This window comes from Oncorhynchus nerka, linkage group LG15 (assembly GCF_034236695.1).
Source record: "Oncorhynchus nerka isolate Pitt River linkage group LG15, Oner_Uvic_2.0, whole genome shotgun sequence".
In the NCBI taxonomy this organism is placed as follows: Eukaryota; Metazoa; Chordata; class Actinopteri; order Salmoniformes; family Salmonidae; genus Oncorhynchus; species Oncorhynchus nerka.
Window position 1 is genome coordinate 81,672,031 of NC_088410.1, and position 13,577 is coordinate 81,685,607.

The 13,577-nt window shown below is 43.9% G+C and overlaps 1 protein-coding gene across 3 annotated transcripts in view; it reads right to left on the bottom strand.

Annotated features, from left to right (window-relative positions):
- The window catches only part of LOC115143398 (FERM domain-containing protein 4B-like), a 79,005-nt gene that overhangs the window by 38,634 nt on the left and 26,794 nt on the right, over nt 1-13,577 (bottom strand). For all 3 annotated transcript variants that reach the window (XM_065001942.1, XM_029683785.2, XM_065001943.1), the window contains exons 2-5: nt 3,976-4,041; nt 3,772-3,866; nt 3,208-3,300; nt 2,430-2,514 (exon numbers count right to left, since the gene is read on the bottom strand). In XM_065001942.1, coding sequence (XP_064858014.1) covers nt 2,430-2,514; nt 3,208-3,300; nt 3,772-3,866; nt 3,976-4,041 — 339 coding nt within the window. The remainder of the gene's footprint in view (nt 1-2,429; nt 2,515-3,207; nt 3,301-3,771; nt 3,867-3,975; nt 4,042-13,577) is intronic.

Below are 13,577 nucleotides of genomic sequence, written 5' to 3' on the forward strand. Positions count from 1 at the left end.
TATATTAAAACTGATCTACCCCCTAAATAGCAGCAGCGAGTCAAATAAGTTAGTGCAAAAAGGGTCAATGCAGATAGCCCGGGTAGCTAGTTTAACTATTTAACAAGCTACATAGCAGTATTTTGGCTTGCGGGTAGAAGCTATTCAGGCTCCTGTTGGTTCCAGACTTGGTGCATCATTACCACTTGACGTGGGGTAGCAGAGAGAACAGTCTATGACTTGGGTAGCTTGAGTCTTTGACAATTTTAAGGGCCTTCCTCTGACAATGCCTGGTATAGAGGTCCTGGATGGCAGGGAGCTTGGCCCCGATGATGTACTGGGCCATACACACTGCCCTCTGTAGCGCCTTGCAGTCGAATGCCAAGCAGTTGCCATATCAAACGATGATGCAGCCATTCAAGATGCTTGCAATGGTACAGCTGTAGAGGGCCCATGCCAAGTATTTTCAGCCTCCTGAGGGGGTAGAGGCGCTGTCGTGCCCTCTTCACGACTGTGTTGGTGTGTGTGGACCATGATAGATCCTTAGTGATGTGGACACCGAGGAACTTGAAGGTCTCGACTCGCTCAACTACAGTGGCCGTGCTCGGTTCTCTGATTCCTGTAGTCCACAATCAGCGCCTTTGTCTTGCTGACGTTGAGGGAGAGATTGTTGTCCTGGCACCACACTGCCAGGTCTCTGACCTCCTCCCTTTAGGCTGTCTCATTGTCGTCAGGGATCAGCCTACCACGTAGTATCGTCAGCAAACTCAATGATGGTGTTGGAGTCGTACGTGGCCATGCAGTTGTGGGTGAACAGGGAGTACAGGAGGGGACTAAGCACACACCCCTGAGGGGCCCCGTGTTGAGGGTCAGCGTGGAGGATGTGTTGTTGCCTACCCTCACCACCTGGGGTATAATTGTGTAATTACACAAATATAAATGTATGTTCATGTAATGACAAACAGTATGAGTGCTATTGATCATTGATCAATCAGTCTGCCAAAATCAACTTGCAATAAAATGTTGTTGATGGTCAAAAGTCAGCTTTCAAAAGTCAGACTAATAAGGAAAGTGAAGGGTGGGTGCACCACTCAACCCATTACAATCACTGCTGTGTGTGTGTGTTTGTGTGTGTGTGTGCGCGTCTGTGTAAGTATAGGCTAATATGTGATGTATTGTGTAACGGCTGTCGTGGGTTGAAGGTGAGGACCAAGGTGCAGCGTGGTACGTGTTCATCTTTTTATTTTGAACTGAACACTGAATAATAAAACAACAAAGAGCATGAACGAAACAGTTCTGTCTGGTGCAGACACAAAAACCGAAAACAACTACCCACAAACACAGGTGGGAACAGGCTACCTAAGTAAGGTTCTCAATCAGAGACAACGATTGACAGCTGCCTCTGATTGGGAACCATACCAGGTCAAACACATAGAAATACAACACACAGAACAAACATAGAAATGAAAAACATAGAATGCCCACCCCAACTCACGCCCTGACCAAACCAAAATAGAGACATAAAAAAGGAACTAAGGTCAGGACGTGACAGTATGTGTGTCTGTATGTGTTTGATATGTAAGACCTGTTTCTCCAGCTCCATCATCCAACATGTATGGTAGATGATTTCCTCCTGTTAATTATCACAAATGCTATCTAATATTTTACAACAATACAGTTCATTTCAGCTACTCTGGCTGTGTGTGGTATGGGAAATATACACAGGTTTCTGAGGGGAGGCAGTGAATCAAGATATTGTTCTTGTTCATGTTGTTATAGTGCAGCGTTTCCAAAAGAAAGCCCTGAGTCAAATTATATTTTGGAGGATTAGGGAACTATTTGATGCTCATTGTGTTGAAGAATGTAGAATTAGAGTACATAAAACAAAAGTGGGAAGTCTCTGTGAAGTCAGCAAGTGAAGTGAGTTTAGCCCCATGAATAATGAACTATGTACAAAACAATTACTCTTAAGACTGTTTTTGAAAGAGCTTGAAATAATGAATAGTAATGGCCTTCAATTTAATAGTGTCCAGTCACACAGGCACTCCTTACAAAACAACTGTCTTCTGTAAATGGTGTGTAGACAAAATAACTCTGGCCACCAACTGTGTTTTGGGCCCACCTTGCTTGTTTTAAGATGTTGACATCTGGAGCCAACTTTCAGTTCCAGCAGCAACTCATCCTACCAACTAGAATGCCCCACAATGATTCCACAGCAGGAACTTTTGTCTTGTAATTCCATTTATGGGATTATATTTTCACCCAAATGATCACAGGTCACACAATTGGTTTATGTCTGTGCATGCAGTGGATGAGCCCAAACAGAGTAAGCACATTATTTGTGCAATGGCATGGAAATTGAAGGACAGGCTATGGAGGGCTGATTCGTGGCATGCTCAATACAATCATATTGAGTAACAAATGTAAGAAAATGAGTTACATCCACTTACATTGAAGACTGACGATTTGGCATTTAGGAAAAACAGCTCCACTGTTGTATTCTCTTTCAAAAATGTTATCTTCTCAATATAAAACCTGTAAAACACATAATGTAAATCATATGGAGTACTTGAATAAGGGTATATAGTGCCTCCCTTCCAATTTCAGAACATCTTCTTATTGCAGATTGTCACATTAGTGCCATCTACTGGACATGAGTCTCTACATATGATCCAGGTTACAAGTTTCATTTTATTTAACTAGGCAAGTCAGTTAAGAACAAATTCTTATTTTCAAAGCCTAGGAACAGTGGATTAACTGCCTTGTTCAGGGGCAGAATGACATATTATTATTATGTTTTATTATTTTTTATAACCTTGTTAGCTTGGGGGACTCGATCTTGCAACCATTTCAGTTACTAGTCCAACGCTCTAACCACTAGGCAACCTGCCACCCATACAATAACGGTACCTCCGACTAACGCTGATTAACACTGGGGGTTGTCACTTTAGTAGCTCTTTGAGCCTTCTCTTGGGCAACATTGATAGATACCTCACATTTTCAGATGGATTTTCAAATAAACTACATGTAGTCTAGCTCTCAAAGAGGAAGGGGAGTCTATGGATTAAAGTGTGTATGATACACTGTAAGATACGTAAGATACACTGTCAACGTCTAAGACTGATGCTATGTTTGTGATAGAGTACAGTTTGGGTAGCCGGCTACTACAGTATGGTAGTCCATACTGTAGGCTACCAGCTGAGAGGCAGTGAGAGAGAGATCACTCACCTGACCAGGAACTTGAGCTCCAGTGGACCAGTCTTTTTAGTGAAGTCATGATCCAGGACCCTGCGATCCAGCTGGAGCCATTTACTCTGACCGCTGGGGAAGAATACGAGCAGATGCTACACCGTTAACTATGATGTCAACTGCTAGACTGATACAGAGTTGTCTCACTTGTGTCATGGAGATGCATGCAATCAGCAGCAGGAAAAGGAGCTAAACCGGTTTGCACCCATTCACAGTATTTTGTACCTGACACCACAAGATTGAAAATACATCAATGAACTAGAATGTAGTTAGAGATGTACTATCTTAATTTGATCAGTTTCTCACAGCAGGAAAATAATCCTGCAGCAACAGGAATTGTGAATTATTATGTGTATTATAATGAATGGACATTTATGTAGGGGTTGATACATATTTTGTTAGAATGAATAAAGTCTGACATGTTAAAGTAGAAATTACAAACTTTAGAAGCATTTCTTAAACTTTGAATACACTACAATTTGCATTTCCTGCGACAACAGAGTGATCAAATTAAGATAGAACATCTGTAGGACTTGTACGTACGTGTCATCAATGAAGGATATTCCAAAATACTCCTTCTCCTTCAGGTTAAAGTGTGAGGACACCAAGTCTAACAGATCCCGGGACAAGAGCTTCGGCTAGGAAAATGAAACCAGTATAAATGAACACAAATTTATGAAGTGTCCACACTAGAGTGTAACATCACAATGAACAACATTAGGTTGAGGATGTGCGAAGGGTGGGTACCTGGACCATTAGGTCCAGCTTCCTGTCGTCCAGGAGGTGCACCTGACACAGCCGGCCCTCTGTCATCTGTGGGAAGGGAACAGACATGATGAGATCCCCTGGAATAGAGATGGGCAACTTGCGGTATGCCCCCCTGTTGAAGGCCCGCGCATCAATCCCCCTTACCAGAGAAAGACGCTGCACAGGATTCATGTCAGTGTTGACTCTCAAGGCTGCTTGATTATGGCGAAGGGTTGTGTTGAGGGAAAAACATGTGGCTCCCAACTGATTAGGCTGGCCTGGCCTCTGTGGTGGAAAGTGACCACAGGGTGGAAATAGAAGTTCTGGGCTGGTGTTAACTGCAGTCTACCAGGATATTGTTCCCTCCACCACCACAACTGAGCTGCTTTTAAGCTGTTATACAGGCTACTTTTTTGCTTTGTTTTTGAACACATTAAATCTAATTGAAATTACTGACTTAAGGGCATGTCTGGACAAAGTATTTTATTTACTGTCACTCACTTAAGCGGATGACATGGTTCTGGTAGGACTCTTTTTTAAAGATGCTACGTCAGATGGGGACAGCTATTTTAAACAGACCAACAACCTTCAAAAATGGTGCTGGTCAAGTGCCTTTGGTCGACCAAAGTAATTGGTAATCGACCACAGGCACATTTGAGCAGTCTGTTCCACAACCAAAAAGAAGGCACTGGTGACCCCACCCACCCTCTACCACCTCAGTTCGAGAAGCTTGCCTCTGGCCGGCACTTCAGAATGCCCTTGGCCAAGAAGAATGTGTTCAAACATTCATTCGTTCCTTGTGCTGTTGGACTACTAAATGCCAAGTAAATTGTATCACTGCAGTTGGGACAGGGGACGGTTGTGAGTGAATGTATCAGTATCCTTCATGTTTTTAGTGTATGCAACATAATGGACTGACTGGTTTAAATGTGTATGATGTGAGAATGTTTGCATATGTGATCCTTTTAATGGAAGGTGATGCCAAAGAAAGTTTAATTCTATTCTATTATGTAAACTCTATTTTTCTGAAGTCAAACGGTAGTTTCTAGGCATTTCAAAAGCAATGTTGAATCTCTAGAGATGATTCTCTTGAGAATTCAAGCCCTTTCGGAATGGTTCAATAGCCCACTTATATAGCAAAGACCAAGAACCTTAATCAGAAACACAAGCATGGATTACTAGATGACAAGTTTTTGTAACACAGAGGAAAAAAAACTATAAGACTTGTCTTCATAGAACAACATAGGATTGTGTGTCATCCGTATTAATAGAGAATTTTTATAGCTGTTCATTACACAATCTCCATTGTTGAAACAGGGATTAGTCACTATAGTGATTGTGGGGGTTGTCAAGTGCATGATCCACACTACGGTGCATTTATCAATGCTGCATTGTTACGGACAAATGACATCCAAGCATACAAACAAAGAGGCCAGTAGCTCCATGGTCTAAAATGTGTTAGTCTTCCAACATTGTTTCATGGGATGAAGTGGGACAATATTAGTACAAATTTTGAGTTAAAGTATTTTAAAAAATCAAGTATCTCCAACATGCTCCCTGCTTTTCTGCTCCTTTTCTGTGCCTGTCTTTGTCTACCCCAAAAGCCCCCTTTACCTACAGTAACTCCATTTCAAATTCACCTTAGCAAGACATCTAATGAGCTACTGCTCAGTCTGAACCCTATCCCAAAATCATCACACCACAGTTCACTGCACAACAATTCATGTTCCTTAATTTAGTAGCGTGGAAGTAAAAGAAGACCCACTGGGCACAGACATTGGTTCAATGTCATTTTCATTGTAAAGACTTGGAAACAATGTTAATTCAACCAGTCTGTGCCCAATGGGAAGTTTTGTTGGTGACTACCTATCCTAACTAGAGGCATGGCCGATTAATTAGGGCCGATTTCAAGTTTTCATAACAATCGGTAATCGCCTTTTTGGACGCTGATTATGGCCAATTACATTGCAATCCACGAGGAAACTGCATGGCAGGCTGACCACCTGTTACGCGAGTGCAGCGTCAAAACAACCTTGTGGCTGCAAGGAGCCAAGGTAAGTTGCTAGCTAGCATTAAACTTATCTTATAAAAAACAATCAATCTTCACATAATCACTAGTTAACTTCACATGGTTGATGAAATTATTAGTTTAACTAGCTTGTCCTGCGTTGTATATAATCAATGCAGCACCTGTTAATTTATCATCAAATCACAACCTACTTCAACTTCGCCAAACGACTGATGATTTAACAAAAGCACATTTGCGAAAAATGTACCCAAACTATAAACACCAATGCCTTTCTTAAAATCAATACACAGAAGTATATATTTTTAAACCTGCATATTTAGTTTTTTTTTTAAATCATGTTAGCAGGCAATATTAACTAGGGAAATTGTGTCACTTCTCTTGCGTTCAGTGCAAGCAGAGTCAGGGTATATGCAACAGTTTGGGCCGCCTGGCTCGTTGCGAATTGTGAACTAAATTTCCAGAATTTTACATAATGACGACATAACATTGAAGGTTGTGCAATGTAACAGCAATATTTAGACTTAGGGATGCCACCATATAATGACCAAAGGCTCATATTTCTGTGTGTTATATTACAATAAAGTCTATGATATGATATTTGATAGAGCAGTCTGACTGAGTGGTGGTAGGCAGCAGCAGGCTCGTAAGCATTCATTCAAACAGCACTTTTCTGCGTTTGCCAGCAGCTCTTAGCAATGCTTGACCCACAGCGCTGTTTATGACTTCAAGCGTATCAACTCCCGAGATTAGGCTGACAATACAAAAGTGCCTATAAGAACATCCAATAGTCAAAGGTATATGAAATACAAATGGTATAGAGAGAAATAGTCAACGCGTCATAATTCCTATAATAACTACCACCTAAAACTTCTTAACTGGGAATATTGAAGAACTGGGAATATTGAACCACCAGCTTTCATATGTTCTTTGTTCTGAGCAAGGAACTTAAACGTTAGCTTTTATATATGACACATATTTCACTTTTACTTTCTTCTCCAACACTGTGTTTTTGCATTACTTAAACCAAATTGACCATGTTTCATTATTTATTTGAGACTAAATAGGTTTTATATATTTTTATGTTAAGTTAAAATAAAAGAGTTAATTGTTCATTCAGTATTGTTGTAATTGTCATTATTACAAATACATATATAAAAATCGGTTGATTAAATCGGTATCTGCTTTTTTTTGGTCCTCCAATAATCGGTATCGGTATCGACGTAGAAAAATCATAATTGGTCGACCTCTAATTCTAACCATTTTTTTTAACAAGTGTCAGGATGGACCGCTGAAGAAAGCAGTGTTTTGGAACATTTTCCAAATTTGACAGAAATATACATAGTTAGAACATGTCTCATTTGTTCATGAACAAGATCCAATAAATTACTGGAAGCTTATATATAACGTGCAACTCCAAACATTTTGGGTGTGCACCAGCTCATGCTTTTCACTAGACTATGGGTGTGTTCATAAATTCCCTCTGGAGTGCCAGAGAACGAATTCAGAGTGTAGTCAGATTGTCAGTTCGTTAATTCAGAGCGTTCTGATCTCACAACGGCAGTCAAGCACCCAATCTAACTGGCTAAAGTTAGCTAGCATGCTAGCTACTTCCAGACATAAATGAGAGAACACCTCACTCTGACAATTTTTCCTAACAATTTTTTAACAAGTGTCAAAATGGACTACCCCTCACATAAGGCAGAAAGGCTAGAGGCCATGGCTTTAGAGAGAGGTTGACCCGCAGGTTTAAAGGAAGATAATGTGATGTGTAATAGCCATGCCAGAGAGGTCATCCCCCTAAAGGCCTGTCATTGGGGCGGGGCGTTCCAGCCGTGGCCTCTTCACACGACCTCCAGCCACTGACCTACATAGGCTTAGCTCCAACCCTGCAGCATTAGGCCATGCCTGTAATTGACTGCTTATCAGGCTTATTGACATATTCTCACTGATTACCATCTCCTAACACCAGCTATCTTCACTGACAATGTCATTTAGCTTTTAATGGTAGTTCATAAACAACCTTTCCTAATTTGAATTCTTGACATTTTTTTACGTTTGGAACGAAAATGTATATAGTCAGAGGATGTCTCATTTGTTCATGAACAAGATCCCATTCAGGTGCTCCAACAAAAGACAGCACTTCAAAGACAACCTTCAAAGATCAAAAGACTGGCCATGCTGCTTCCTGATGACTTCCATATGTGCAATGAGACCCATGTTAAACCTGTCTCTGTGACTCATAAAGAAACACCCTGTCCTGAGTCCTCACAGGCACAAACAGTAAACTTTCACCCAACAGACAATCTATCAAATACAATATGCAATTCTAAAAGTCCAATTAAAACGTGGTTCCCTTTGGATATGCTTCATAGTTATAGCCACAATGTGACGGTTATTCTACAGACTCCAGACAACTCCTGACAGATATATACATATACAGAAAGCAAGGTGTAAAACAGTATCAACAAGACAGGTCAAATTAGAATATATATTAGACACGATCTTGCTCCAGCCACCAGTACATCCCAGTCGGCAGCTGGCACAGTAGCTGTCAACATAGTAGTCAATAAAAACCACATTGATTAGAGCTGCATGTACAGAACAACTTTTCCCCTGGAGTAAAGGGACTGATTGGTAACACAGTCCCAGCGTACCTGATAGAACTCCCCGAGCTGCCACCATGTCTGTAGGAAGCGGCGGGCTGGCATGATCCCCTGAGAGGACCACCTTCTGAGGGTCTGCTCTACCAAGCTCCACACAACCTTGCAGCTTGATGCCAGCAACTCCTCCACTCCAGACATGAAGCCCAGAGCCATGGCTGTCACTTCACCGCTCACTCACTCACTCCCAGAGACCAGACTGAGATACCCTGTGCCCGGCACAGTCTCTCTCTACTGATGAAGTTGTAGAAAGTCTGTGATGCTTGAGAGATGCTTGAAAGATAAGCACACTACTCTGTCTTCTTGGCCCAAGAGAATGTACGCTGCTGAGTAAAACACCAACTTCACTCTGCGTCTAGAGGATGTTGTGACTCAGAATGTCAATGCCCTGGAGGAACATCAGTAGTAGTCTACTACTACACACACACTTTACTATGTCTCCCTGCTGATGTAATCTGTGAGAGTCACAGCTCTGGTCTAGAGAGACTGGAGTTGTAGAGCTGGAGTGGAGTGACACGCCATAGGGTGAGCTCCCAGCCTGCTGCCCTGGGCCCTGGTCCAAGACAGCCTGACACTCACATGGCAAAGGGCTGGACAGAGCCACAGAGAATCAGCCTAAAGAAGCTTGGTCTGCAGTGCACACCACATAAACACACTTTACACATACATGCTGTACCTACACTCACAGGCAGACTGACAGACAGCTCAGTCACTCCATCCCCGCCTCATAAACACTCTATTTTCTTTCTGACTTACAGCTTAGTCTTTTTCTTGAGGTTTTCCACTCTGTTGGTAGCTTCATTTTAGACTGTAGTTGTTCCTTCATTAGGGAAATGGATCAACTGTAATGCTAGTGTTTACACGCCATTTGGAAGGTTCAGAGAGTGGAACGTCAACTATATGACAGTTAAGACCAAATAGAGGCAGCATACAGGAGTTCCAGAAGCTGTGATTTTTTTCTTGACAGGCAACGACCATCTCAATGATCTTGCTTGACACACACCAATTTATAGGCACTCGCCAGGCATTACTAATCAATCACTAACATCCAATTCCTATCCTTTATCTAATAATGGTATTCAAATATATAATATCACATTAGATATAAGATATTGCTATATAATAGTGTGAAATAGCGTGTGTAGATTTGAGTGATTCAGGATGGTTTCTGAAGGTCATTCATTTTCTCTGTACAGTACTCTGGGTGCAATTTCCCGAGGACAGTAGCCGTCTACACCCATCATATTCCACACTACTCCACATATTCCACACTACTCCACATATTCCACACTACTAAAAATACTAAAACTGAAACTGTCTTTTTTTGGAAATTGTTTAATGTTGGAACCTACATGTGACATCAGAATGTAACGGATATAGCTTAGGTGTCACGTCCTGACCTTAGTTCCTTTTTTATGTCTCTATTTTTGGTTTGGTCAGGGTTGGGGGTTGAGTTGGGGTGGGCATTCTATGTTTTTGTTCTATGTTTTGTATTTCTGTGTTTGGCCTGGTATGGTTCCCAATCAGATGCAGCTGTCTATCGTTGTCTCTGATTGAGAACCATACTTAGGTAGCCTGTTCCCACCTGTGTTTGTGGGTAGTTGTTTTCTGTTTTGTGTGTCTTCACCTTACAGAACTGTTTCGTTTCGTTCACTCTCTCTCTTTGTTGTTTTTTGGTTATTGCAGTATTCAGTTTATTTATTAAAATTAACATGGACACTTACCACGCTGCGTTTTGGTCTGATCCTTCTTATTCCTTATCCGAGGAGGACAACGATCGTTACAGAACTACCCACCAAAAAGGGACCAAGCAGCGTGGTAAGGATGAGCAGCGCGATCTGGAGAAATGGACATGGGAGGAGATATTGGACGGCAAGGGACCCTGGGCACAGGCTGGGGAATATTGCCGCCCCAAAGAAGAACTAGAGGCAGCTAAAGCTGAGCAGCGGTGATATGAGGTAAGGCAGCGTAACAGGCACGAGAGACAGACCCCAAAAAATGTTTTGGGGGGAGGAACACGGGGAGATTGGCGGCGTCAGGCAATAGACCTGAGCCAACTCCCCGTGCATACCGGAAGAAGCGTAGTACTGGTCAGGCACCATGTTATGCAGTCAAGCGCACGGTGTCGCCAGTTCGCGCTCATAGCCCGGTGCGCTATAGGCCAGCCCCCAGCAAGTGACATGCGAGAGTGGGCATCCAGCCAGGGCGTGTTGTGCCAGCTCAGCGCATTTGGTCTAGGGTACGCTGTTTCGGCCCAGGGTATCCTGCGCCGGCTCTGCGTGCTGTGTCTCCGGGGCGCTGTTAGGGTGCAGTGCGCCCTCTGCCTGCGCTCTGCCCGTGCCAGGCGAATGTGGGCATTGAGCCTAAGGGAGAGGTACGAGTGGTATGCACCAGATCTCCAGTGCTCCCCCACAGCCCGGTTCAACCTGTGCCTGCACTCTGGTGGGTCCGGGCTAAAGTGGTCATCCAGCCTGGAGGGGTGGTGCCAAGGCTGCGCACCAGGGCTCCAGTGCTCCCCCACAGCCCGGTCTATCCGGTGCCTCCTCCATGCACCAGGCCTCCTGTAGGTGTCCCCGGACTCCGGACTGACGGGCGGCTCTGGCGGCTCCGGACTGGAGAGAGAACCTGGAGGGAGGAGACGGAGAGACAGCCTGGTGCGTGGAGCTGCCACAGGACCCACCAGGCTGGGGAGACCTACAGGAGGCCTGGTGCGTGGAGCTGCCACAGGACCCACCAGGCTGTCTCTCCGTCTCCTCCCTCCAGGTTCTCTCTCCAGTCCGGAGCCGCCAGAGCCGCCCGTCAGTCCGGAGCCACCCGTCAATCCGGAGCCGCCAGAGTCGCACTTCACCCCGGAGCCGCCAGAGTCGCCCTTCACTCCGGAGCTGCCAGAGTCGCCCTTCACTCCGGAGCTGCCAGAGTCGCCCTTCACTCCAGAGCTGCCAGAGTCGTCCTTCACTCTGGAGCTGCCAGAGTCGCATCCCCTCAGTCCAGAGGCGCCACTAGTATGAGGGTTTTCAGTCCGGGGCCCGCACCCGAGCCGCCACCGTAAAGAAGGCCCACCCGGACCCTACCCTTTAGAGTCAGGTTTTGCGGCCGGAGTCCGCACCTTTGGGGGGGGGGGGGGGGGGGGGGTACTGTCACGCCCTGGCCATAGAGATGCTTTTTTTCTCTATTTTGGTTAGGCAAAGCCCTCTGAACAACATCCGAGGGATCATCTGAATGAAACAAAACTGAATCATGGAATACTCGTAACAAATAAAACATTTCAATAACAAATAGTTAAAGAGCAGGCATCTATTAACTCATCTATGGAAAATGTATCTCGTATCATCTATGCCCACTGCCAATTGTCCTGACTGGAAGGACATGCATGATTGTTGAATCTTTTGGACTTCATGTGTACAGTCTGATAATTTATGGTAGTTTCCTAGCGCAGTAAAGACAAACACTTATTGAACTAAACAATCACCCAGGGTAAAGTCCAACTGGCATTTTTGCAATAACATATCTATTGCAGATGAGACACAGAGTATGGCACTGCAGTCTAGCTTTAACATATACAGTAGCTCCATTATGACAAGACCTTCAGGAGGAATTCAATTATTCTATTTCGAGGTGACAACCATAAAGTATTTTGTATTTAAGATTTCAAATAGTTTAATCAAAAGTTGTTTGATAAAAACATCTAATGAATAAACCTAGGTATTGATGATTTAGTGTGTGTATTAGGGGATGACTGGATTTGGATAGATCCATTTCAGGGTGATATTGTCACACCCTGATCTGTTTCACCTGTCTTTGTGCTTGTCTCCACCTTCTACCAGGTGTCTCCCATCTTCCCTCATTAATCCCTGTGTATTTATACCTGCGTTTTCTATTTGTCTGTTGCCAGTTTGTCTTGTCCTGTCAAGTCCTACCAGCGTGTTCCCTGTGCTCCAGTTTGTCTTGTCCTGTCAAGTCCTACCAGCGTGTTCCCTGTGCTCCAGTTTGTCTTGTCCTGTCAAGTCCTACCAGCGTGTTCCCTGTGCTCCAGTTTGTCTTGTCCTGTCAAGTCCTACCAGCGTGTTCCCTGTGCTCCAGTTTGTCTTGTCCTGTCAAGTCCTACCAGCGTGTTCCCTGTGCTCCAGTTTGTCTTGTCCTGTCAAGTCCTACCAGCGTGTTCCCTGTGCTCCAGTTTGTCTTGTCCTGTCAAGTCCTACCAGCGTGTTCCCTGTGCTCCAGTTTGTCTTGTCCTGTCAAGTCCTACCAGCGTGTTCCCTGTGCTCCAGTTTGTGATTTTCCTAGTCTTCCCAGTTCTGACCTTCCTACCTGTCCTGACCCTGTACCTGCCTAACATCCTGTACCTGCCTAACATCCTGTACCTGCCTAACATCCTGTACCTGCCTGACTCTGATTTGGATTACGACTCTTTGCCTGCCCCTGTAATAAACTCTAAGACTTGTACTATCTGCCTCCTGTGTCTGCATCTGGGTCTTAGCCTGAGCCATGATAGATATAATTCATTAGAGGCCCACATTGAAGCTATACAAGAGTGCAGTGGGGGAGGGGGGTGTATTCAATGAATCATGTTGCTTATGACACACACACAGAGTGGTAACAACTATGAAGACCACAGCTGTGGTGGACACAATACCATCGTTATCACCAATATACTGTATGTCACCATATTTAGCAACAAAAAATTAAGAGTACAGAGTTTTTGCCTGTGTCCACTAGACAAAGCAAGCACTTACAACATAAAACCAGTGCAGAAGCTATAGATGGCATCCTTCACTGTCAATAGAGTGAAGGGTTCCTGTGATATTACATGAAAGTGTGATATCACATTCCCTCTGGCCATATCTCCTGTCCCATTCTATCCAGAGACTTGGACCAGGCAGTAGCCAGATGATTCCCTCCACAGTGAGAGGAGT